General features: G+C 54.1%; 10 protein-coding genes across 11 annotated transcripts; 2 read left to right on the top strand and 8 right to left on the bottom strand.

Annotated features, from left to right (window-relative positions):
- Positions 1-134: 134 nt before the first annotated feature.
- On the bottom strand, positions 135-8,132 carry KRP23_927 (Serine/threonine-protein kinase tor; the record flags this gene model as incomplete). Its single annotated transcript, XM_067894592.1, has 1 exon — positions 135-8,132. One exon carries the CDS (start codon positions 8,130-8,132, stop codon positions 135-137), a length of 7,998 nt encoding a protein of 2,665 aa, XP_067751493.1.
- Positions 8,133-8,299: 167 nt separating this feature from the next.
- Positions 8,300-9,399, bottom strand: KRP23_928 (tRNA-uridine aminocarboxypropyltransferase 1; the record flags this gene model as incomplete). Its single annotated transcript, XM_067894603.1, has 2 exons — positions 8,300-8,787; positions 8,865-9,399. The coding sequence occupies 2 exons, from the start codon at positions 9,397-9,399 to the stop codon at positions 8,300-8,302; spliced, it is 1,023 nt and encodes a 340-aa protein (XP_067751494.1).
- A 158-nt stretch (positions 9,400-9,557) lies between these two features.
- On the top strand, positions 9,558-10,454 carry KRP23_929 (NADH-cytochrome b5 reductase-like protein; the record flags this gene model as incomplete). Its single annotated transcript, XM_067894614.1, has 1 exon — positions 9,558-10,454. One exon carries the CDS (start codon positions 9,558-9,560, stop codon positions 10,452-10,454), a length of 897 nt encoding a protein of 298 aa, XP_067751495.1.
- Positions 10,455-10,674: 220 nt separating this feature from the next.
- Positions 10,675-13,587, bottom strand: KRP23_930 (DNA repair endonuclease XPF; the record flags this gene model as incomplete). Its single annotated transcript, XM_067894626.1, has 1 exon — positions 10,675-13,587. One exon carries the CDS (start codon positions 13,585-13,587, stop codon positions 10,675-10,677), a length of 2,913 nt encoding a protein of 970 aa, XP_067751496.1.
- Positions 13,588-13,681: 94 nt separating this feature from the next.
- KRP23_931 (PA-phosphatase related-family protein) lies at positions 13,682-14,773 on the bottom strand (the record flags this gene model as incomplete). The annotated part of the gene is made up of 3 exons (XM_067894637.1): positions 13,682-13,984; positions 14,059-14,504; positions 14,578-14,773. The coding sequence occupies 3 exons, from the start codon at positions 14,771-14,773 to the stop codon at positions 13,682-13,684; spliced, it is 945 nt and encodes a 314-aa protein (XP_067751497.1).
- Positions 14,774-14,973: 200 nt separating this feature from the next.
- Positions 14,974-16,310, bottom strand: KRP23_932 (PA-phosphatase related-family protein; the record flags this gene model as incomplete). Of its 2 annotated transcripts, none has more annotated exons than XM_067894651.1 (5): positions 14,974-14,987; positions 15,075-15,201; positions 15,271-15,558; positions 15,621-16,066; positions 16,136-16,310. In XM_067894651.1, 5 exons carry the CDS (start codon positions 16,308-16,310, stop codon positions 14,974-14,976), a joined length of 1,050 nt encoding a protein of 349 aa, XP_067751499.1. The 2 variants fall into 2 exon arrangements, with proteins under 2 accessions (XP_067751499.1, XP_067751498.1); XM_067894650.1 differs by having other exon boundaries at positions 15,075-15,204.
- Positions 16,311-17,278: 968 nt separating this feature from the next.
- KRP23_933 (PA-phosphatase related-family protein) lies at positions 17,279-18,628 on the bottom strand (the record flags this gene model as incomplete). Its single annotated transcript, XM_067894662.1, has 5 exons — positions 17,279-17,389; positions 17,479-17,766; positions 17,824-18,176; positions 18,247-18,339; positions 18,403-18,628. 5 exons carry the CDS (start codon positions 18,626-18,628, stop codon positions 17,279-17,281), a joined length of 1,071 nt encoding a protein of 356 aa, XP_067751500.1.
- Positions 18,629-18,748: 120 nt separating this feature from the next.
- Positions 18,749-20,076, bottom strand: KRP23_934 (PA-phosphatase related-family protein; the record flags this gene model as incomplete). Its single annotated transcript, XM_067894673.1, has 5 exons — positions 18,749-18,826; positions 18,900-19,187; positions 19,254-19,606; positions 19,678-19,770; positions 19,833-20,076. 5 exons carry the CDS (start codon positions 20,074-20,076, stop codon positions 18,749-18,751), a joined length of 1,056 nt encoding a protein of 351 aa, XP_067751501.1.
- A 179-nt stretch (positions 20,077-20,255) lies between these two features.
- KRP23_935 (PA-phosphatase related-family protein) lies at positions 20,256-21,651 on the bottom strand (the record flags this gene model as incomplete). The annotated part of the gene is made up of 4 exons (XM_067894684.1): positions 20,256-20,390; positions 20,461-20,748; positions 20,820-21,172; positions 21,252-21,651. The coding sequence occupies 4 exons, from the start codon at positions 21,649-21,651 to the stop codon at positions 20,256-20,258; spliced, it is 1,176 nt and encodes a 391-aa protein (XP_067751502.1).
- Positions 21,652-21,957: 306 nt separating this feature from the next.
- Positions 21,958-23,292, top strand: KRP23_936 (putative E3 ubiquitin-protein ligase makorin-4; the record flags this gene model as incomplete). The annotated part of the gene is made up of 4 exons (XM_067894695.1): positions 21,958-21,980; positions 22,045-22,080; positions 22,157-22,716; positions 22,778-23,292. The coding sequence occupies 4 exons, from the start codon at positions 21,958-21,960 to the stop codon at positions 23,290-23,292; spliced, it is 1,134 nt and encodes a 377-aa protein (XP_067751503.1).
- Positions 23,293-25,291: the final 1,999 nt, after the last annotated feature.

Here is a 25,291-nt window from a genome sequence, read left to right on the forward strand (position 1 = left end):
TTGCAAAAATGCGTCGTTAACTGACCCAAATTAATACGAACTTCTATTGAAATCAAATCGTGTTAAGAACATTATCGCAAACTAGGTGACGCACATGCCGTCGAGATGGCTACATTTGAGTCCTTCGAACGCATCTACCAGAACGGACACCAACCATAGTAGAGCTGGCAAAGGTTCTCGTGCGATGTGGCCTGGTGGATCAACCGATCAACTTGGGCGTCCACCGTGAGCACCTTACTGCCGTCGTCGAAATCGCGGCCTGCCAGTTTCTTTTTGACGCGGTCCACGACGCTCACCGCCTTCTCGTTCAGCTGCGGGTGTTCAGTCGCCACAAACGACATGCCAAAGTTGTCGCGCTGCGTCTCCGACATCGAGTTGCGCGCCATCGCCGGGTCCATAATATCCATGTTGTAGCCCAGCATAGCAGCCTCGGACGACGAGTGTCGTCGCCTCCTGGGCGTAACGGGGGCTGATGACGTCGAGCTCTTCATGCTGCCCTCCGCCAGCTTGTCCTCATCTCCGTTGCCGTCGTTCACTGCGTCACCTTCGTCTCCATCGCGGGTATCATTTCCGCCTTCATTTCCTGCATGCTCAGAACTCCGATCCCCGTTGCCATCTGCATCACGCCCGGCACCTCCGGTTCCATCTTCTTCGGGCTGAGCGTGAGAGGGAACGGTATCCTTCTTCAGCAGACGCCAATTAATCAAGGGGTCATACACGAACGCCTCGAGTACGGCCATGAGTGAGTCACGGTTGTCACGAAGCACTCGCATCGACGCTTCACAAGTGTAGCGGAAATTGCCTTCAATGCCACTGACCTCCATTGCCTGTGTAAGCATGCGCGTAAGTCGGAACGGGATCTTCTCTGGGTACTTGTCACGCTCCATCGCCACCTCGAAGCAATCACCAAAGTCAATGTGCACCAATTTGCCAGATACACGATCTAGCATAAGATTGCTTGGGTGACGATCGCCAAGGCCGAGAATATAACCAGCCATCGACATGACAGCCAGCGAGCGCGTGAAGTTCCGGCGGCGGTCCAGCCATACCTCCGAGTCTTGACTCTTCAGCCACAGCACACGATACAAATCCTGACCGGTGGTCTCGCCCAATGCGTACTTGAAGGCCTCAACCTTTTGCATGAGCGGCAACTTGTCGTAATCGGGTGCCATTTGCACCATCAGACGGTGCTCCACGTTCAGTTGAATCTTCCGTGCCTCACGGTAGTCACGGATAAGCTGGTGCAAGGTATCGCAGTTGGGCACCCAGCCAATGAGACCGCTTGTGTGCGACAGCGGAAGCACCGAATAGCGCTCGATAGCCAAATTACGCTTGCTGGTGTCGCTGTCGTTGGCTAGCACCGTGTTGATCACACCAAAGAGTTGCATCACACGTTCATCCTGGCGCAAATCTTCGTGGCCCTTAAGCAGGAAAGGGTACGCCTTTCCGTCACTGCCATTGATTGACACCTTGCGGGGCCGCTGCTTCGATGTCAATACCGTCACCTTCGTGTCGAAGGACTGGATGCGAACGATTGGGGCGCCAGCCTTGTATGTGCCTGGCACAGCAAGCGTCAAATTACGCACTGACAGCAGCTTCGGTCCGACGTTCGCCAGCTCAAGCGTAGAAAGGTTTGCAAGCTGCTTGCGAATCTTAGAGAACACACTGTAGTAGATATCCCAAGCTTGGTTCAGGTCGTCCAGACTCTTGGTGCGCTCGTACACATTCGTCCATTCTTTCGCATACTTGAGATCCCGAGCAAACGCTTGGTAGAATGCAACCTCGCGCAGCGTAGGTGCTTCTTCTGTGTTGATTTTCTCCATAAGCTCGTGGAGCGGTGCCAATTCAGCAATCATAGCAGTCACATCGCGATTATTGAAAAAGTGTTTTGACGCTTCCTCGAGTGCACCATGCCAGAGCTCATTCCAGAGGATGGCCACGCGAATAAGTTCACGCGATACCATGTCAGCCTCATACACGAGTTGGGAACTATGCCGGCGAACAGCGGCAAGGATTCCTTCTGCTGCAAGCTTTCGGATCGGGTTTAGGGCCTTCGACGCAACTGTAATCGGGTAAATCAACGCTTGCGGGTGCGCTTGTCCAATCCGAGAGAGCAGCTCATGCAGAAGCTCGCTCGTCTTCGGGTTAGGCGTGTCGATACGCGCAATGAGCTGCGGGATCACATCCAGCCATGTATCAATCGACGCCTCCTGGAAGCCTTCAATCATCGCCATATGCACGTCGCTACGATTGCCGTGCGCGAACCAGAGTGTCAGTAAACGCAAGACATCCTTGGTCACATCGTAGCTTGTGTGGCCAAATGAGATAGACCGGAAGAATCCTTGAATGGCCCGAACGGCATAACGTTTCGGGTCTACTCCTTGACCGGACTCCTTCACAGTGGCTTCAAGTGCCCGGAAATTCATAAGGGCCCACTCATGCCACGCGCGGTCGTTGGTTGGGTCCAGCTTTGTCGCAGTCTCAAGACACTCTAGGACATGGTCAAGCGCACCATCAGCCTGCTTGCGCGGCTCAGCGAGAGACATCTGCCATTCGCCTAGCTGAATATACACCTGCACACGCAGTCTACGCATATCCTCGTTTGTCGGATCACCATGCTGCTCCAGCGCCTCGATGAAGTAATCCATTTGCTTCAAAGCCACATCTTCGCGGTTTTCAGCCCAAAGATGCCGTAAGTAGCTGAAGGCGACGCGGGGATCCTGCGCTGCGCTGTCCGCTAGACTCAGTAATCCATTCGCAAAACCCTGGCTGGCTCCGACATTACCACCCAGGTTGATTGGAATGGGCGCATACGGATCTCGTTCCACACTTCGGATAAACGGCTGCGCTCCAACGCGCCACAGAGCACTTGAAGCAAGATTTATATGGCCCGATTTGAGGCATAGGCGCGCATACTTCAGCCAGATGTCCACATCTTCTCTAGGGTCAAATACAAGCGAGCGCACGAGCATAAGGCTTTGCCACACTTGGATATTGCGCTCTACGCCCAGCATGCGTCTTGTCCAAATTGTTTGCAGCTTTTTCAGTGCCACTTGCTTCTCGTGCCCATACGATGTAGATGACGATGACGACACAAAGTTGAGGCTGCTGATGCTCTGCTTACGACGCGATACAGTCGTACGCGATGCAGTCGTCGACATTGTAGTTGATGATGAAGGCGCCGACAGAAGCGTGAGCTCTCCATTATTCTTGTACGCAAAAGTTTTCAGGTACGCGACAATTTCCTCCAGCTCCGTCAGCATCTGCAAATTTACAACGGCTGGGAGGTAGGCCCGAGCATAGCTCTCGCTCACAAGAGAGCGCAACGTGGGGTCCATTTCCTTCCGGCAATCAGCAATAGAGCTCATAGCCTCGTCCAACTCCATGCGCCGAATTGACACGACTGCCTTGAACAAATGCGACTCTGTCGCATCCATATCCGAGTTGATGTACTTCGGAATTGAGTCCCAGTTCTGCAGCGAAAAGGCTACACGAGCTCCACTGCTACACAGCTCTTTCTTCAGAGCTGGAGGCACATCGAGTAACTTTTCGCCATCTTCCTGTTCACCGTTCAAATCCTGTCCCTCACCGTAAATTTTAGACCACGTCTCCTGGACATGGTCGTTTAGCTTGCGCCACTCGCCGATAGCCCACAGACAACGCATTTTGCCGAAGATAGACTCCACGTTATTCGGGTCTTCTTGAAGTACCCGATCGTGAGTCGCTAGTGCATCGTCCCACCGCAGTAGCTTTTCGTGCCACGAAGCCTTCACTTCAATCCCTGGCAGCTTTTCAAGGGCATATTTGAGGATGCCACCTGCAGCTTCCGGTTGGTTCAATTTGGAATTGATGCTAATAAGTGCCTGAATTCCGTCAGTACTTGGGTTCGTGTTAAACTCTAGCTCCTTGTAGTGGAGTGCCTTGGCGAAAGAATGGCACTTATCGGCCAAAGACCCGAGCAGTCGGATATCAATTGGCAACGGTTGGTCATCGTGCTCCATGAACTCGGCAAGATTAAGAAGTGTCTGCAGGATTTCAGAAGGCAAATGAGGCGATTGGAAGGCAGACTCCAGTGATCGAATCAAATTGTCCTGCGTCGGCGGCGATAGGTGAGGCCACACACTTACAAATGATGCATTGAACAGCTCCCGTGCCAGAGGCTGGTACACCGAAGCCAGCTCTTTACAAGCACGCAAAACAGGCGACGGAGACTCTCGGAGTAATTCAACCGAGAAAGCCAGGATCCACTCGTTCCAATCCTCCTTCGTGGATCGCTGTGAGGCCTCCCACGCCTTCACTAAGTTCTTTTGATCGCATGGAAGGCTCTTCGTTTCATCCTGAGCTGAGGAGCCTGAGTCTTTATGATCGCTTGAGGTATCCACACGTGATTTCAGTGGGTCAGTTGCCCATGAAGCCACGGGAAGCGGCTGGTATTTCAAAATCTTCGACACTAGCAGATCATATCGATCGAAAATGTCGTTTGAACGCGACGTATGGCGGCCTAGGACTTGGCTGATAACCGGGACAAAGATGGCATAGTCATCACCCATCGTGTAGACCATGCAGCAGAGGCAATCCATTGCGAGATACACCATTTCCGGCTGCGATGAGATCACACGTGCTAGCATGTGAATGATCTTTGATGCGTACACGCTTACATTAAGCTTCTTCACAAGCGACCCAAGTGAACCCAAACCTTGCTTCCTCGAGTTTACGTCTGCATCACTCTGAATTAAAGCCACGAGTGCTGGGATGATCAAGTGAAGATATCCATCCAATAATCGCCCGAGCGATACAGCAGTCTTCAGCACTAAGAGAGTCCGTGGCCGGGCAGGATTGTCACGTTCTGTTCGAATCACGCGTAGCATTTGAGGAACGAGATCTGGTAGGTACACACGGAATTTTTCACCAAGTGAATTTGCCAGTTTCTTGACCAAGTTGAGTACCTCTTCAAGGTGCTCGTCCCAGTAGCTGTTCACGATGGAAAGCAACGCTACATGATCCAAGTGGGGTTGAATCTGTTCCTCAACAATTTGAACCAGGTCGCACAGCTGCTCGAACAAGAATTTGCGCAGGGAACGGTTCACCTTCTCCAAAGCGTAAAGGAATGCTGGAATAATTTTGTCCAAATGCTGCCCCATGCGCTTCCGCTGGCTTTTGCAAATGTACATGATAGCCATGAATGTGCCCTGATAGTGTACCGAGTTGCGTGGCTCAAGCAGAATACGGATCAACGCATTGGTTGCGACGGTCGGGAAGTATTGGCTTGAGTCAGGGATCATCGATGGCAACAAATCGTCTGGTGGAAGCTCCAAGATAATGTTGTTAAGCTTTCCACTTGTCTGCTTGTCACTTTTCGCGACCTTCCGCGCTGGTGCCAGCAAAAGTGATTCTCCCAGTTGCTGAATATCTTCTTCACCACTGCCATCCAGCGTTCCCAGCCCACCAATTCCATTTCCAATGCGGATACCAACAACTTCTCCATTTGCTACAGAACTATATCCATTGCTCGATAATGCTTCCGCTGGGTTCGCCGCACTGGCCATTAGGCTAAATACCCCACCAGCACCAACCGCGAACGCGCTGGAACGGAACTCTTTTTTCTTTGCATCTGTAAGTTTCCCTTGCTTTTGCAAGTGAAAGAGTCGGAGATTGTACGGGTCCAAGGCACCCAAGATGCCTAGAGTGCGTCCTGCCTCAATGCGTAACGATTCGAACGGATCACCAGACTTTTGCAGCGCCTGGCACAACAGGTCCAGTAACTCCGGATATTCATGATACGGGAGAACCACATAACCAGTTGAGGAGACAAGTTGACCAAGAGTCTTGATAGCGACTTGCAGGATCTGCGGGTTGCTGGAGTCTCGCATTTCATCAATAACATCGGGTAGCAATTGGCCGAGATATGGTGTTAGCTCCTGCGCGCCAACTTCCGCCAGGTCGCCCAAAGTTGCCAAAATGGCTTTGCTGACACTAACAGTGCTTCGGCTATGACTGCGGCGCTCAGAGTCTTCACGTAGATTTTTCATCAAAACACGAAGAATGGGGAGGACGTAGGGCTGCGCTAATTGTGAAGCAGATCGTAGCAAACACCCGATCAATAGCGCACCTTCTTCTTTTCCGCGCGAGTCCCCGCTAAATTCCAATTCAGCTAAAAGCTGTACCAAGGTTTGTCGAAGAGATGGTAAAACAGTGGACGGGTTGTGATGCGTTAGCCGTCCAAGTGTACTCATTGCCGTTTGACGAATACTGAAAACCTCGTCGTTCAGTGCAATAAATAGGCAGCGCAAGTTATCGTTGAGCGCAAGCAGCGGATCGAATCTTGAATCCAACGATGCCAGTACACGCAAACGAATACTTGCCTCGGTATCAGCAATACCCACAGTCAACAGGCGCTCCAAGACTGACGTGACAGGGCGGGCAAAATCTTCAGAAGTCATCGCTGTGCCCCCACTGCGGTCTTCACCTGGCGGCAGAAGCAGCTTACAGCACGTGAGTGCTGCGCTCTTACGAATGGTTGCGACTTCGTGGTCGAGGAATTTCACCACTGTTTCGTGAACGAATGACATGATCGGAATAAGTCGATTTCCCTGGAAATCGAAGTTAGCCAGCGTTTCAAGAGCAAGCGCTTGCATTGCGATCGCAGATGCCACTTCCGAGGATGGTGCCCCATTATCTGATGCTCCATTAGCCTTAGAACCCGTCGCGGAGAGGAACAAATTCGACAGCATTCCACCCGTCACTGAGATCGAGGCTGTTTTGAGCTTCCTACTGGTAGGAGTCGTAGCAGAACCAGTGATATCATTTTGTCTGGAGCGTAGAATCGAGCTCAACCTTTCGAACAATTTCTGCTGGATGATGGGCTTCATCGGCGGGATCTTCTTCACAATAGTTGTCAACGTCTCCACAAGTGAGGAGTCCAGGTCGTTCTGAAAAAGTGGCCCCACCATGGATTCCAAGTCTACTCTGATAAGCGCAGGCCCCACCGTCTCCGCAAGCATCCGCAAGCATGCAAGTGCCTCACGATGTGTATCGAAATCCTTCCTACGGACCTGTAGTCCGCCCTTAATGCCGTTCATAATCGCCATCAATGCCTGTTCGTCCCTTGCCAGCAATGGTCCAATCGCCAGCGAGAGTTTCCCAATTGAAAGCAGCGCGTCTGGGCGCGTCGTCGTTGTCGCCGAGAAAAGCACCTCCAGCAAATGGTTCATACACGGTCGATAGCACTTTTCCACAAACACCGATGTGTTAAACTTGGCCAAGCGTGGGAAAAGACTGATGACAGCCGATCGCACAGTGGCGCTCTTGTGGTCCTGGTGGCTGAAGACAAGGCGACAAGCTCGCGCATAGTGCGAGTGCATGAAGTCCCCAGTATTCCTTAATAACTCGTTCAGAATGAGCAGTGCGCCATGCGTTGCATCGGAGCTGTTGCGCTTGAAAGCTCCTTCCGCCTCGTCCAGGGCGCGATTGTACCACGACGTCTTGCGGTTGGACTCGCGCTGCTGGATGAGCATGAAGCACGACTGCAGCGACTCGCTGGCACTCACTCTCACCACGAGCTTGGAGTCCCAGAAAGCGCTCCAGATGAAGTCGAAGTACTTGTCCATGTACCTGAAGGACGTCGAGGGCGCGTTGATGGACAGCTCCTTGAGGATGACGACGGCAGCGTGTCTCCTCACGTGGAACGTCTCGTTCTTGAGCCACTCGAGCGCCGGTTTGACGTGGTAGTCCTCCACGAACTCAATGAGGCTCGTGCCACCCGTGGACACGATGTGGCCGAGCGCCTTGGCGGCCACGCGCAGCATGGGCGGCTCGGCGCTCGGGATCTTCTCGAACACTTTGGTGAGCGAGTGCGCGAATTCGATGATGGTCTGGTCGTTGCGCTCGGCGATGAAGAGCTCCACTAACTCGTCCATGGCGGCGATACCCCCCATGCGGTCCGCGTTCTCGTTCGAGTTGCACAGTAGCAGCAGCCGCGCGCTGATGTCCGTGACCCACTTCATGTAGAGCCCGTGCGACAGGTCACGCGACTCCGACTCGATGTACAGCCGCAAGCTCTGCGCCGCGCGGTGCCGCACGCTGCTGCTGCTGCTGCGCAGCCCCGGCAGGAAGCGCGTGAAGCTCTCCGTCATGGCCGCTCCCCTTCTGCCGCGGTACGTTCGCAAATGCGGGGTGCCGTGTATTGAGGGGGGGGGTGGCAATACAAAGCTCAAGTTCTTGTTAAAATGGTGCAATCAATATAGTGGATGGGTACATTTGGCAACTACAACACATCGTTCGTGTATTAGCGAGATTTTTGCTACAAGGCCTTCGTGCGCGGCGTCTGCTGGAACTTCATCTCACGCTCGAATGCTGCCTGCTTCATAGAGCAATTGGCGCTGAAATGGCCCAGCTGTTTGCAATAGCGACACGGCTGCGGACAATCCTTGGAGTGGTGGTCGTCCTTCTTGCAGTTGTAGCAGCGGCGGTGGCGCTTGTTTAATGCCACCGGCGGCTTCTCACCCGTTTGAACCGCCTTGGAGCGCGCCTCCCACGCCTGCAGCTTGTTTTCGATCCGCCGCTTTTTGCCAGCTTCCTTCTGACTATACATCAAGCGCCGACGCTCCTTCTCGTCCGCCTCCATGGGCGGCTTCCGGTCCGGATTCGACTCGTCCTCAAACTGCTCGACAATGCGCTTGAACTGCAGCTTGAAGAAGAAGAGCAAGTCGGACAGCTTCGAGACTTCCGGCAAAGTGATCTCAGCCTTCTTCGCAGCGACAGTATATTCCTCAAGCATCAGCTGGATGGCTGCATCACCGCAACAGTTCAAACTCATCAGTCTCCTCAGTCTCCTCGTCAACCAGACAAAATGCCAATCAACCGACCTTCGATTGTCGATACACATCCTGCTCCAGCCTTGTGGTAGCGCCAGAAGTTGCTCTCCTTCGGTGGTTGCGCCAGTTTCACGTGACGCAGGTTGGCAATTGCTGGGTCTGTCATGATCACCGGCGCCTTCTGCCACGGGCAGTCAATGAAGATCAGCGTGCGAATGTCTCGCAGCTCTTCAGCCTTGATCTCTTCCAGCGTCTCCGCTTCAAAGGACGGGTACACGACCACCGCGGTCTCGCGCGTGTAGCTCAGCAACGCGTCTTTGTCTTTCGCGGGCGGGTAGGGGATAATCTCCACGTCCTGTGGGGCCAGCACCTTGGCGTGCGGTGCCGTGCTCTTCTTGATTTTGTCCTGGAACCACACGTGCACCTGCAGCGGCAGCTTGAGCGCCGGCACCGTCACGCTCTGCGGCACGCCCAGCGGGATGTTACATTTTGGGCAGTAAAACTTGTAGCTGCGCTGGCAGGATGTGCACGGGATCCGCTCCCACGCCTTGGGCTGCTGCGCCAGCGACACCTCGGCGGCACTCATTGCGAAAACCATCAATTCCGCCTAAGGAGTCATGTACCACTTTTCAACCAATCAACAGATCGAGTTCAATTTTCAACCCCCTGGATTGGCGGAAAAGACGAGAGGGACACGTTCTAATTGCCATACCTCGACACTTTGAGGTCTGCGTTCCCTCCACGATGTGGTCGACTATGATTCTGCGCTTCCCGGCGCGTGCCCAGTTCCTCTCGCAGGCTACGCTAGTGGCCGCCGGCATGGCTGCGTTCGCGGCCTTCTCTGGCACTTCCGCGGCGCAATGCGAGGAGACACCCAAGGTGGCGCTGAGCCCCAAGGAGTTCCGCTCCTTCACGGTGCGCAAGGTGGAGGACGTGAACCACAACACCAAGCGCGTGACCTTCGCGCTGCCCTCAGCCGAGCACGAGATGGGCGTCACTACGACCAGCTGCCTCATGGCGCGCGCCAAGGTGGACGGCAAGACGATCGCTCGCCCCTACACGCCCACCAACGTGAACGACGAGAAGGGCTTCCTCGAGCTCGTGGTCAAGGGCTACCCGCAGGGAAAGCTGAGCAAGCATATCGTGGAGCTCAAGGAGGGCGACTCGCTCGACATGAAGGGCCCCTTCCCCAAGTTTAACTACTACCCGAACAGGTACAAGAGTATCGGCATGATCGCCGGCGGCTCCGGTATCACCCCCATGCTGCAGCTCATCAAGACCATCTGCCGCAATCCGGAGGATCGCACGGAGATCACGCTGCTGTACTGCAGTGTGTCTGAGGAGGACATTATCCTGCGCGAGGAAGTAGAGGCCATGATGTACCTGTACCCGCAGATTTCGGTGGTCCATGTCCTGAGCAACCCGTCTGCCGAGTGGAAGGGCTTGACAGGCTTCGTCTCCAAGGAGATGGTCGAGAAGTACATGCCCGAGCCGTCGGACGACCATCTCGTGTGTGTCTGCGGACCGCCCCCGATGATGTACCACGTCTCGGGTGACAAGGCTAAGGACCGATCCCAGGGCGAACTGCAGGGCCTGCTCAAGGACCTCAACTACATCTCGACACAAGTGTTCAAGTTCTAAGACGACGTGCAGTAGGCCAATGCAGTCTCGTTCTCTTGTGGCTGCATTAGGTAGACGCAAGGGAGTTTTGGACTCGTGACAGCAAGCAGTACGAAACGATAAATGCTCTTGGAAATATGCGAAGTGTTTATCCTTACTGCTGCGAAGTGCACGTTTCATTTCGTACACGTACCCGAGGACAGGGGCAAGGAAGCAATTGCCTCGAATGGTGTCACTGCTATCAAGCCGTACTATTGAAAAAGGTGTGCAGCTTTTTGCCGTTAGCTTTGCCTATCAGCTCTGTGAGTTCCGCCAGCGATAGGCAGCTGAGCTCTGCGAGATTCTTGACGCTTGCTAATACCTTTCTGAAGTTGTGCTCGTTGATGCCTGGCAACTTCTTCAGTACGTCGATAGAGCTGGTGTTGTAATAGCTTGATGCAAGCCCGCCCTCGCCACTATTAGCTTGAGCAGCGCTATCGTCCATGGGTAGGCCATTACCAAGTGCAGCTGCGGCTTCCATGTCCGGTTCATCTTGGTACTTCTTGATAATCTTGAAAAGGTCTACCGTAGCATGCGGGGAGCGGGACCAAAGAATTCGCAGCGATGGAAAATGCAGAATCAGTAGCGTGAGTTTGGACACGATGTTCGTGCCATTGATCTCGGGGCCAAGCTCTGACACGTCCTGCAGCGAAAAAGCCTTGCCTTGAGTAAACTCGATAAGTAACACAGGCGTTTTGTAAAAGCGGCGCATGCTCTCCGCCTGGTTAAACAACCGCCCGGAATTCAGTGAGCCAAAGAGATCGCTAATGCTCTTTCGCTCCACGCAAATGTCCGGCGACAAGATGTAGTCACCGATTTCCAGAGTCACAGGCAGCACGAACAACCCCTCCTTGTGTAACATGGACGGCAGTGCACTGCGGAACTCGCGAACATCAACGACGACTTTAACACCAGCACGATGAGACTTTGCCCGCCCACCCGTTCGTGTATCCATACTGTATTCAACTGTTTGTTGCCGCAGTTTCATATGAAGCGGAATGTCGTACACATTTGCGGGCATCATCAAGTGCGCTTTCTGGTGGATGAGCTTGTCGAATGCACGCTTTTCACGCTGGATTTCGCTGAGGTAGGACTGCTGTTCTGTGCTTTCGTCATACATCATGAAATAAATCTCGAGTGGGCCAATGTGCGAAGCGTGGAATACCTCCACTTCACGAATAAACGCCATATCCGGATCGTACAGTACGATGTACGAGGGCATAAGATCTTCGAGGAACGCGGAGGCACCGTACCCGTGCTGTGAAGCTTGCTCATATGTACACAGCACAACGCTGTCCGTGGGGTCAACCACTTCCAGCGATAAATTGGACGTACCCGACGGCTGATTTCGACGATTTGATGCCTCCCCACCGGTACGAAGACGCCCATCAAAAAACGTTTTCGACTTGCTGTCTTGCTCGGATTTTTCTTGGGCAGCGGTAATAGCCTCTAATTCTGCTACCGACAAGCCAAAGCTCGAAACTTCAGTGGTGTGGACCTGAGCATCACTGTAGTTTGCCGATGATGACTCCTCCCGTACACGCTTTTTGAGCATGCCTTGCGCTACATCTGACTTTTGCTTGCTCTTCGGTCTTGCCGAAGATGCTGCTTCTTCTTTGTATAGATCATTTGCTCGAAGTTTCGCCGCAGCCTCCAGTAGTAATCTTTGTTCGAGTCCCAACGATGCCATGCTACCCCCTTTTTGCTTGAGGGCAACCTCCTTTTGAAGCAGATAATGTGCAAAACGCCGTCGCATCATTTCCTGCGGGCCTAAGCTTAGAAACTCACGCAATTGCGCGCAAGTTCGATCATCCTTTACCATCACCAACACGCATGCCCCGCCAGCAGCCAGTTTGTCTTGGTTCTTTTTCTTCATTTGGTTCCGCTGCTGTTCCTCGTGCACTTCATCCAGGATCTCTTTGAGCGCTTCCAATTTGGGGGTTTGCTCCAGCACAAGTTTGAGCTCGGCGTTGTCTCCCGAGCTTGATCCAGTTAGTTGACGGAGGTTGACTGGCGCTTTGGTCGTGGGGTCCACAATCTGATAAAGTCGCTCTTTTGCTGCCGTAAGAAGCCGGTCTGCGGCATCCGTGAACAACCACGGCGACGGGAAGCGCTGCTGACCGTTCATGGTCTGGTAGTTCATCAAAAAGGAGTAGTATGAAATGGCGTCGTAGTGTGGCAAGTACGCCAGCAATTGACGCAGTGTCGACAAGTCTCCGACAAGCTGCTTGGTCTTGACTGGCAGTTTGTGCCACAACGGATCTAATTGTCGTCGGATGAAGCTACTAAACGACTTGGACAGTGCCTTGTCCATAGTAAGATCTGCCGCGTCCAGCGACTTGGTACTGCGCTGCAACTCCTTCACTGTCGCCTCAAGCGCGACAAGCAACGCTTCCTGCATGATCTTCATCGAAGGTGAAAAAGCCACCTCAATCTCGTACACTTCCGGCTGATGTTTCTCCAGACACGCGTTGATAGCAACATGGAACCTCGGGTACAGGAACACATTCCGCACGTACAAGTGCTTGAGCACCTGTTCCACGCGGTTAAACCCCGACGAGAGCGCAACGCTGTCGTTGCAGAACCCTTTGATGAATCCTTCCCGGTTGCGTTCGCGGTACAGTCGGAGGATGAACGCTTCAATGGACGTCTCCGTCACATGGTGCGCGTCATTTACCAGCAGGCCGCTGATGCTGCCTGGGTCCACGTGGTTGGACAGCAGATCCACCACGAGGATGCGTGCCGTGACGAAAAAGACGCCACCGCGCTTGTACATTTGCTGGCGCTCGTTCAGGTTATTGCGGGCGTCTACAACTCGCGGCAATAGGCGGCGGTCGAGGCCCAGTGCTAGCACCAGCCGCCGCAGCGTTGCCGCCTGGTCGTTGACGTTCAGACACAGCACGAGACTGCGCGGCGAGCAGTAGAGGCGCACGAAGCCCGCAAGCACGCGCAAGATGCCGAGCCCGCGCCCTAGAACCAGCACACCATCTTGCGCGTACAGCTCCTCTACCATCTCCTTCTCGTACGGCAGCCAGCGCGCGGCCAGCGATGAGATCACAGCGGCGGAGTCGTCATCACCATCCACTGACAGATCGACCACTTCCACTTGCGCCATCCCATACAAAACCCGAATGAAAGGAAGGAATTGGAACGCAGAGCGATATATAACGGTTACAGACGAGAGACTCGGCTGAGGTTGAAGCGCTCGACTATCGCTTGTCCAGTCTGGTGCGGACATGGTATTCGTGCTGGGGAATACCAGCAGAGCTCCAACTGAAGACGGAGCCGTAGTTGTAGCCATACGCGATGCAAGCGGACACGGCGCCGATGATACTGCCAGCTAAAATGTCGGCGTAGTGGTGCCAGTTGTCGATGGAGCGCGTGACGGCCACCCACGCTGCAGCGAACGACGGCACAAAGCAGAGCACCAGCTTAAGCGTTTTCCGAGCGCCTCGTAGTGCAGATTCACTACGGTTTTTGCAGTTCAGACGGGATCGACCCAGTAAATAGAGCTGTCCATTGCAATATGAGAGTGACCAAGCAAAATGTTACATCACTGTTGCGCCCGTGAAAGCTCTACACGTACCGTTAGCACGAGCATCACGGACCATGCAAACGAAGCATGTCCCGAAGGAAAACTCTTCCGACCCTCTTTTTCGCCTGCAGGGTCCGTGCACAGGTTCTCCACTCCATCCCACACCACATCGTACTGCCACCCGCACATGTCATAAAAGCTCGGTCGAAGTCGGCCAGTTAGATTCTTTGTGAACTCCGTCAGCAGCTCGCTCATACTTGCAGCCTGCGCCAACGTCAGAAGGAAGTCGCGCGTGTCGTGGGGGACAAGACGCACTTTGCAAAATCTCGGGAGAGTGTAGTTCATCACCAGATTGACAGTCACTGGAACTGCCACGCCGAACAGCACCAACGTCTCAGTTGGGACTTGCTCGGTGCGCACCTTGGCGTTGAGCGTCGCGTCTCGAGCCCAAACTGTCGTTGTCGAGTTGATTTGTACTTCAACATTTGGAATGGGACCTATCGGAACCAACGAGGTGGGTTACATGTAGCTCCAGTTCACCGGTACATGTATGGACTACCGATTGCTTACGTTGCTGGACGGGGATCAGCGCGAAGAAGAGAGCGAGCCCGAACATGATGAGCGTGCAGCTGAACTCTAGCACGCGGTATTCGCAGAGGAGACGCTCGATCTCTCGCCGGCGGACGCTTCGACTGTCGGGCGACGAGCGCTCAGGGGATCTTCCCAACATGAGCGTGTACTCGTCGTCGCCATCGTCGTCGAGCATTGTCGTCCCTGTGTGCCTCAATAGTGCAAGGTGGCTTTTAGCCAATCAACGATAATCAACTTGTGCTCAGATGCTATTGCCATGATAGATGTCCTCGAGGACGCAGGAGACAAGTACGCGTCAATCTAGTGCCCGGTGATACATGTAGCAGGCAGGGACTCACTCGCTGGGACGTCCTTGATAGCCCCAACGGCAACTTGTCAAACAATAAATCCTGGACAAGTTGAGCGTTCATTAGAATGCAGTTGTTGGGGGAATTACACTGTCCTCATTACATGCAAACACTGGCGCGCCTAATTACCATTGGCGTGGACGTTCATAACGTAGTCGCCGCGCACATTCGGCTTGCCCAACTCGCTTCCCTGGTCCGTGGAAAGCGATCCGCTGCTGGCGTAAGTGATGCCGCTGCTGCTTGAAGTCAGTTTATCCTGCTACCAACCGAATTGAGAGGTCAGTCTTAGGTTAGTTACCACTTGTGTCAGCCATAGCCGTCATACCTTGCAGCTTGCGTGGCAGCCTTGGAGAGGAACACCCGCATGCTGGCTGTGGAAAATCGAAGCGTAGTTGAAGCTGTACGAAATGCACGCAGAGACTGCGCCAATGATGCTTCCCGCGAGAATGTCAGCGTAGTGGTGCCAGTTGTCGATCGTGCGGGTAACAGCTACCCATGCTGCTAAAAACGTTGGAATGAAGCAGAGGAACAACTTGAGCGTCTTTCGCCCGCCTCGCATCATGGTCTCGCTGCGGTTTTCGCAGTTCAAGGTTGAGCGCCCTAGCAAGTAAAGCTGCAGGCATAAATATTAGTACTGATAGCCTAATCGTACGCGACACTGCAGTGCAATCGTACCGTGAGCACAAGCATGGTAGCAAATGCAAAAGATGCGTGGCCCGACGGGAAGCTCTTCCGCCCTTCCTTCTCGCCCGACGCACTCGTGCACAAATTGGTCACTCCATCCCACACCACGTCGTGGTTCCATTTGCACATGTCGTAGAAGCACGGGCGGAAGCGACCGGTCATGTTCTTGGTGAACTGTGTTAGCAAAGTGGCCATGCTCGTGGACTGCACGATCGTCAAGAAGAAGTCGCGCGTGTCGTGCGGGATAATGCGCACGCTGCGAAACTTGGGCAGCGCGTAGTTGATGAACAGGTTGATGATGATCGGTGCACCAACACCAATGCCGACCAGCGCGATCATGGGGACCTGCTGTGTCTTCTCCTTGTTGTTGATGGTCGGGTCTCGTGCCCACACGGACGTCGTCGAGTTCAGCTGCACCTCAATGTTCGGGATCTCGCCTGCAAAAAAAGACTTCAGAAACTATTCCAGCTTCCTGCTCAACACGCACAAAGCAGCAAGACACGTACGTTGAGCCACCTCGCTTTTAGCGAAGAAGAGCGCGAAGCCGTACATGAGCACGGAGATGCCGAATTCCGCCGCGCGGTAGTCGCGCGCAAGTCGCTCCCATTTGCCGCCGCTGCGGGGACGCGATTCTGGCCCTCCCAGCGCTGGCAGCTCGGACACAGACGTGATGGACTCCATGAAAGGAACGTCGCTCGCGTTGCTTGATGCAGCGCGGGGCCGGGGATACTTCGCTTCTGGCGTGGTCGCTCCTCCGCTGATAACGCGCGAAGGAGGGCTGCTTCACCGCTTCTTCACTACTGGCTCGCCTAATCGATAGACGGACAGCGATAGCAACAGAGAGACCCGCCCGCGACCGAACGAAATGCGGCTGGAGACGTGCAATGTGGGGAGAATAGCCGAGTGGCGACTGGGAGCCAAGATGTCGGATGGGTCGGATTAAAACTGGCGACTGGTAAAACGTACGACATCGGTTATGACAGGTTTCCACATACAAACACAAGGTTATATTCTGAATTATAGCACTCGTCTATCACTTAATATACTGTATTAGAGGGAGTAGGACAGGCAACTATTTTCAGATGGGCGCCACACTGAAAAACAACTGTCACACGCCTCTGTATCCAGTATCCTGTACCCTGTATTGTAGTATAATACGCTGTTTAGTGGGCAACCTGATTGCCATCAAGCTAATATAGAAGATCTCTACTAGATCTCTACTACCGATGTCAATGCTGAAGTACTCTAATACTACCTTCAAAGTCAATCGTTCATACTACTACTACCGTCTTATCCTCAACATGTTTGACATTGTATGTTGTCTCTCCGCGAAGACGACTCCATTCACTTCCAGATGCATCCAGTACCTCGATGTTTGGCGAGGTGGAAGCAGAATCATTATCCTGGGCGTTAGTACCATATTTCATACGTATATCACGCGATGCTCCACGTTTTTTCGTCTACGGCTATGACCATTTAGCTGATCGCTTATTGTGGATGTCAAGTACTACTACTAAGTGGTAATACATGTAGAACTAGTTGGTAGACTTGAGTTTGCACTAAATGATATTAGTCCTAGTACTACTATACTATTAGTAGAGTAAAGTACTCATCTCAATTATACTACCAGAAAGTCCGGAAATCCGTTGCTACTTGGACGAGCTGGCGCGGTTGCCTGCTCCGATGAAATGCTCTGGCAGGTTGGTGGCGTTATTACCCTCCTCGACATGTGAACTTTGTGCGGCATCCTCTAGCTTTGCCTGGTCAGCCGAATCAACAACCGAATCAATTCATTGTTAGCACTTGGCGTTCGATTGACGTATCCTGCAAACGATCTACGCTTGCGCACCTTTCTCCGTTGGTGAATCGTTGCCCATGGCAAGCCTGCAAACTCCCAGGCGTAGATCGAGCCGTAGTTGTGGTTGTACGCCAAGCACGCGGCGGCAGCACCAATAGCGCTGCCCGCCACGATATCGCTGAAGTGATGGCGGTTGTCGGTGGAACGCGTGATGGCAACCCACGCCGCTGCCAAGCAAGGCAGGAAGCAAAAGAACAGCTTGAATGTCCTCACACCCTCTTGAACGATCGACCCGCTTTGCTCTGCACTGGTAAGACGAGCGCGTCCGAGCAGATAGAGCTAGCAGGCAGTTAGATCCAGTAGTGTCCGTTGTGACTCAGTCGAAAAGAAACTCACCGTTAGCACGCCCATTACCGACCACGCGAAGGATGAGTGTCCGGATGGAAAGCTTTTGCGCCCTTCATCGTCGCCGTCAGGGTCGCTGCACAAGTTTGTGACGCCATCCCAGACCACGTCGTGGTTCCAATCGCACATGGCAAAGAAGCACGGGCGGAATCGCCCCGCCATATTCTTCATGAAATTCACAAGGAACGTCGACAGTGTGATGGCCTGGCCCAAGCTCAACAGGAAGTCGCGGAAATCATGCGCAATGACGCGGACTTTGAACAGCATCGGGCACACGTAGTTCATGAAGAGATTGGTCGTAATGGCGATGGCAAGGCTGACAATGATTAACATGTGCATTGGCACTGTGCACATTTGCACCAAGAGAGAGTAAGCTCTTCGCCAAATTAGTCCATCAGGTAGCTGTGACCTCACCTTGTTCCGACAGTTTCTCCTCGTCCATGGCAGGGTCTCGTCCCCAGATGCTTGTGGTCGAGTTCAGGCGCGTTTCAATTCTAGGGAAGGCACCTGGTGTTAATAGCTTTGTTAGAGATTTAATACCCAGCCGTCGTTTGCAATGAATTCACTTACGCTCGTGGATCTTCATCCACTTGCCAAGTTTCCTTGCGATAATGTACAGCACGATGGCAAAGGCGTACTCCACCACACGGAATTCGCGAAGGAGTCGCTGCCATTTCTTCAGGTTGGAGTCCACCCTTGTGTTCTCGGACGAGTCCGTCACCACGTCACTGTCCTGTGGAGGCGTGCATACCGTTTGGTAGCTGTCGTCTTCGAGGCGGAAGCCATCGCCGCCCATTTTGGTCGTAAGGTGCTACAATAACGGAAAATGTACGGTCTCCCAACTTGTCGCATTTTGAGATGATGGCACACTTCCTTGGTCGTTTGTGCAGTGTATTGTATGCTACCCAATGTGTATCTACACTCGCTGACTGCCCGATGCTCTAGTCACCAGCTTTTCCTGCACTTCTTGGACGTCGTTGTTCATCAACTCGGACTGCAGTAAAATATATCGTTAGCGTTTGAGAGCGAGCAAACACATGTTTAGCCCAAAAGCCCAGCACTCTTACTTTCATCTTCTCGAGAACGGCTTCGTTTGGCAAACCCGCGTACTTCCAGCAGAAAATGGAGCCGTAGTTGTAGCTGTATGCCAGGCAAGCCGAGATGGCACCAATGATACTCCCCGCCAAAATATCACTGTAGTGATGCCAGTTGTCAATGGATCGCGTAATGGCGACCCACGAAGCTGCCAAGCAGGGAGCACAGCAGAGGAACAGCTTCAGTGCCTTTGTAGCACCCCGTACGGCAGATTCACTGCGGCTTTTACAGTTGAGTCTCGATCGCCCAAGTAGGTAGAGCTGGAGGAGATAATAATGAAACATCAGCATAACAAAAAACTCACACAGCCTTCGCATGCAACTCACCGTGAGTAGAAGCATCGTCACCCAGGCGAACGAGGCGTGGCCGGAAGGGAAGCTTTTGCGACCCTCTTTCTCGCCGCCAGCGTCCGTGCACAAGTTGGTCACTCCGTCCCAAACAGCGTCGTAATCCCATCCGCACATGTCGTAGAAGCTGGGACGGAACCGGCCCGTTACATGCTTGGTGAACTGCGTCAACAGCGTAGACATCGTCACGCCTTGCGCCAGACTCAGCAAGAAGTCACGGACGTCGTGCGGAATCGCTCGCACATCTCGGACTTTCGGCAGCACGTAGTTCAGCAGTAGGTTGGTCAGGATTGGAATCCCGAGACCAACTGCGATGAGAGACCACATTGGCACTGTCCAAGACACAAGAACGCTGCAGTTAGAACACGTTGCACACTGTGACGCTACCAATTTCTTCATATACCTTGCTCATGCAGCTTCTTCTCGTCCACGGCCGGGTCCCGCGCATAGATCGTCGTCGTGGAATCCAGGCGAATTTCGATTCTGGGGATGGGTCCTGCACGTCAAAGTCACAGTCAGCTTCCTCGTTGTTGCGGTCTATAAATGGCGACCACGCACGGTCATTGACGGCCATGAGGGTGAAGGACTTGGCCACGAGGTACATGGCGAGCGTGCAGCCAAACTCTGCCACGCGGTAGTCGCACACAAGTCGCTGCCATCGCCTCGGGCGCTGCGCACTCGCGTCGTCCTCCTCGTGGGGCTTCCAGGCAGGCGGCGGCGTGGTCACCGGCAGGAAGCTGCTCACGGAGCCACGCTCCAGCTCGAAGCGCGTGCTGCTGTCGGAAGGCGCGTTACAGGGCATGTCTTCACTGGCGAGCGAAATCGGAACTGAGCATTTGGAATCAGACGCAGCTGACTGGTGTATCCTCGACTAAAACCGCCCTGTCGCCCAGCAAAGCAACTATGCGACCACCTAAACGGGCTCTCCAACGGAAACTAAGTTCTCCACAGTGGAAAATGTCCATGCATTTATCAAAATTACTACTCATAGGAGTCCATGCTGCGGTGACTCAAGTCAACGATGTACTCGCTCGACATGTGCTTGAGCAGCGGCGGAGCGCGAGAATGCCACCTCGGCTGCTGGTCTCGTAGCTCTCGGTCCTTCTTCGTTTGATTCTAAAGGGATTGGAATGTTAGCTTGGATCGTTTAGCAAGCCCCCGCCATCTCGTCATGCTGGCTTCTTACCATGCGGCGCTCATGAATCTCCTCAAGAGGCAAGCCTGCCGAATCCCAGCTGAAGATCGACCCGTAGTTGTAGTTGAAAGAGAACAGAGCAGACATGGCTCCTACGATACTGCCTGCCAAAATGTCGCTGTAGTGGTGCCAGTTATCGATACAGCGCGAGATGGATATCCATGCCGCGATAAGAATCGGTGCGCAACACATGAAAAGCATCAAAGACTTCTTGCCACCACGCAGCGTCGAGTTGCTGCGGTTCTCGCAGTTCAGACGGGATCGGCCCAGCAAATAGACCTGATGAGCACAGGCGTAAGGTCAGCAAACACGCTCGTGTTTGTGTGTGTGAGCAAAGAAAGCAGACGTACCGTTAGCACGAGCATGGTTGCCCACGCGAAAGATGCGTGACCCGACGGAAAGCTCTTCCGCCCCTCTTTCTCTCCGGCCGCATCAGTGCACAGGTTGGTCACTCCATCCCACACCTCATCGTAGTTCCATTTGCACATGTGGTAGAAGCTCGGGCGGAAGCGGCCGGTGATATTTTTCGTGAACTGGGTGAGGAAAGTCGCGAGTGCCATGGACTGGAACAGGCTGAGCAGGAAGTCTCTCGTGTCGTGGGCAATCACTCGCACTTGGGAAAACCTCGGAAGCACAAAGTTTATAATGAGGTTGGTCCCGACAGGCAAGCAGATGCCTAAAACCAGCAGCAGCCACATTGGCACTGGTTACACCGCAACATACAACATCGTAAGTAAACCACACGCAACTAGCGTCTCAAAGTCAGTGTAACGCTAGCTTACCTTGTTGGGACAGCTTTGGCTCATCGATCGAAGGGTCCAGTGACCAGGCGGTTGCGGTCTCGTTCAAGCGAACCTTGATACTAGGAATCGGGCGCGCGTGGACCTCGACCTTTGCAAACACGACCGCGAGCAGGTACAGGACGACCGCGCTGCCAAACTCCAGCACTCGGTATTCTCGAATGAACCGCTGGAAGGCATTTCGCGGAGGTCGAATCGCCCCCGCTTCGGCGACGTCGATGGGGATGTCATCACTGGTCACCGTCGGGTCGTTGCGGTGGTGGGCTGAAGACTGCAAGGCTGGGTATCCCCCAACCGTCGAAGGCGGCGACGGGATCATGGACTGGTATCCTGAAATGACTTCTTCCTTCTCGTTCGATCGCTTCACGCTGTTCGCAGTCATTCGCAAGTAGTGCAGTCTGCGCTAGCGCTTAACAATTGGGGAATGGCAAGTGCTGGAGCCGCACAAGAGTAAACACGCCATGATGGGGACCATCCGGTCGGCACATCGCAGATTGCTATCCTGCGGAATTGACATGGATGGATTTTGCAAGTAGTGTTCGTTTCCCAGCTTTCATTGGATAAAAAGAACCGTTTATCCCGCCAATCAACTTCCATTCTTAGATAGAAGCTGATTGGCGAAATCTAAATCTGAGTCTGACTCGAAAGCAAGGAAAAAGATCGACACCAAAGTGAAGAGCTCTTCGACATGCGCCGCTCGGAGGCACGCAGGTGACCCCGCACGAGTTGCATACCTCCCGTTCTAGCGCTAACATTATCGCTCTTCATGCGCCAGTCGCTACTCAACCTTCTCGTCTGTGCGCAGTGCCAGGTGCGTCTAGAACTTGCAGTGGACGATCTGATTCTCCTTCCGTTGTGACTAATTTCTATCATGTTTCTCGTGGCAGCAACGAGCGTGAGCGCATGTTCGACAACCTGCAGCGTCGACTGACGGCGCAGGATTTGAGCGATCGCGGCATGGTCATGGGCGAGGATTACGAGGAGAAGCACAGCGTGTCGAGTACTACGCGTTCCGGTCCGGCGTCGGTCGCTGCAGCGCCCACGACCGCGCTCTGCCGCTTCTTCGTGCTAGGCAAGTGCCGCTACGGAAGTCGCTGCACGTTCTCGCACGTGCTCCCGGCACAGGTGGGCGAGTGCGCGGCGGACGAGACGGATGGACTCTCGGCGGCGGCGGCACTTGTGGACTGCCCGTTCTTCCTGCGCGGCAATTGCAAGTACGGGGAGCACTGCAGGCTCAGACACAATCCTGCTATGCTGCAGGGGGCTGCAGCTGCAGCAGGTGCTCGGTCTGCTCTGAGGGCGACAAGAGCTTCTGGGTACTCGGCTGCAATCAACAATACTGCAACGAGCGCTGAGGCTGCGAATCGTGACGATAACCAGCAAGATTTCATGTGCGGGATCTGCTTCGATGATATCGTGCAATCTGGCAAGCACTTCGGGCTGCTAAGTAAGTTTCGTGTAGGCCTGTTCAGAAATTTCGTGCGCTAATGGGTTTTGTGCGCGACCAGGCTGCGATCATTGTTTCTGTCTGGACTGCCTGCGTTCGTGGCGTCAATCGAAGGACATGGAGCTGGAAGTGATTCGCGCGTGTCCGGCGTGCCGCGTCCCGAGTGACTTCATCGTGCCGTCGCTGATCTTCTGCAAAGGTGAAGAAAAGCGCAAGGTCGTGGAGGCGTACAAGAGCCACTTGGCTCTGCGTGAGTGCAAGTACTTCAACGGGCTCTTTGGTAGCTGCCCGTTTGGCCCGCGCTGCTTCTACGCTCACCGTGACGGAGAAGGCCGTGATGTAAAGCACTTGGATCGTCCTAAGCGATCAACGAAGCCGCGACGCAACCGCAACAGCCGCCAAGGTGGCGATGCGGCGTTGCAATCATTGCTTCAGCAATACAGCCACCTCTTCCGCTTCTTTGAAGTCGCTGCCTGGGATGACTTCGACCTAGTAGGTGGTTTGTACGACTCTGATGAATCGGATGACGACTACTTCGAGTATGGGTTTTCGGACGATGACTACGACACTGAATAAGGAGGGCTAATCGCTCGTTGGCAAAAGTGCGTGGTCAATGACGACACAATTTATGGTAGCAATATGAGAAACAGAAAAGTAAAACACGATATCTGAATGAAGACGACGGTCTGCAAGCGGATATCTGTTTCCACGCCCACCTAAGGAGATCTCGTCTCTTGGTCCTATAGTGCCCGCAAGGCAGGTACCCGCGATGAAGGCAATACCGCTTGGGCTCAACCTCGTCAAAAGAGCATCTCGACGTTCTTGACAAAGATGTCCTTGGCCCCGTTGAGGTCTCGGTCCATGACCGCGCGCAGAACGCGCACTTGTACACCTCGCTGCCGCCCAAGTTCTCCTTGATCTTGCCGCAGCTGGAGCACGTCGTGGAGCTGTACTCCTCGTCGCACGTGATGAGCCGTCCGCCGGCCCGCTTCATCTTGTACTCGGACAGCATCCGGAAGCTGAAGTGCTGCTGGGAAAGCATGGCACGCGCCGTGGAGCTGCGGATGCGGCGCTTTCTACCTCTGCGATCGATGTAGGGTTGGGCTGGGGCCAGCGGAGTGCCGTCCGCCTCCATCTCCTCCTCGTACATGCGGACCATCTCAGACGTCTGGTACAACGGCAGCAGTAGCGTCTTGAACTTCGCTGCTAGCACGCTTATAAACTTCTGGTGGAAGTCCGTCGTCGCATTCGTGATCTTCGTTTTGATGGCACGGATCTCGCGACGTAGTCGAGCGCGCTCCCGCTGCTTCGCCGACCTGGCAATCTTGATGCCCGCTTCCGTGGCCGCCTTCTTGGTGGCCAGCTTCTGTGCCGTGTGGATTTTGGTGGGGTGTCGCTTCCGGGCCTCAGCCCTGGCCTCGTTGTCCAGCTTCGACAGGCGCTACTTGATAGCGTCGATGGCGTCGAAGCGGCGCTTGCTGTATCCCTCCCTGGTCCGTCACGCTGAACGTGGTGCCATCGGTGTTCATCACGGTGCCGAACTTCATGACGCCGGGGTCCACGACGCCGTCGTCCTTGGCGCCGCTCTGCGGGAACTCCTCGTGCGTGGAGAATGCGATGTGGTACATGCCTCCGCGGACCCGGATGAGACGGCCATGCGGTCGGCCAGAACCGAACAAGACATCCCCGAGCGGCCTCTCCATGGTGGCTGGCACGTGCTCTCCCAGGTTGCGGCGGCGGCAACCTCCTGTTGCCATCCACCTGCTGCTGCTCGATGAGCTTCCCCATTTGGTTCGGGGCCTCCAATAGAAGCCTGCGCTCTGAGCACAGACTGCAGGACAATGCGTGCGGCTGGCTGTATGAGGCGCAGGACTGCGTAGCAGCTGATCCGTGGCTTCCTTCGCCTTGACGGCAGACAACGCGATCCCGGATCAACATGGTGCTGCCCACAAGCTCTTCCTCGCCGTCATCGGAATTGTCTCCGCATTCAAAACTTGATATGCTCGTTTCCACGCCCGTTCAACCAAGACTCTTGACCCAAGAGCCACCATTGCCAGATCGCGATGAATATTCATCATGATACTACCGCCGGCAAGACGCAGCACTCGGCAGCGCATACCAACGCTCACGTTCATCAAGCACCCGTTGTTCATCGCGCACCGTCTGCAGGTACCTTACGGCCACGCGGAAGCTCCAAGCGGAATCAAAAGGGCAAAACAACAAATGGATCGGTAATGGAGCAGCGGCTAGCTGCAGCTGTAAGGACGAAGCGTTTGGACCTGAGCCTTCCTCGACAAGGGCAAGCTCCGTCAGACCCAGCAGTCCGATTATTCCCGTCGGTGATCATCGAGCATGTGAACCACGGTCATCACCTCACAGAGCTCTGGTTGACAAATCACCACTTGAACTGCCTCCCTGCGGAAATCGCTGTATTCACCCGCCTTCGCGTCCTGGGACTTGCTGGAAACGCACTTGCAGCTCTCCCGGAGGAAATTTGCAAGCTGGTATCTCTGGAAGTACTGCTCCTTGACAAGAACCGCCTACAGACATTGCCGGTAAAGGTGACGTTCCCACC

The sequence above is a fragment of the Phytophthora ramorum genome (assembly GCF_020800215.1).
Source record: "Phytophthora ramorum isolate Pr-102 chromosome Unknown Phyram_PR-102_s0001, whole genome shotgun sequence".
NCBI lineage: Eukaryota > Oomycota > Peronosporomycetes > Peronosporales > Peronosporaceae > Phytophthora > Phytophthora ramorum.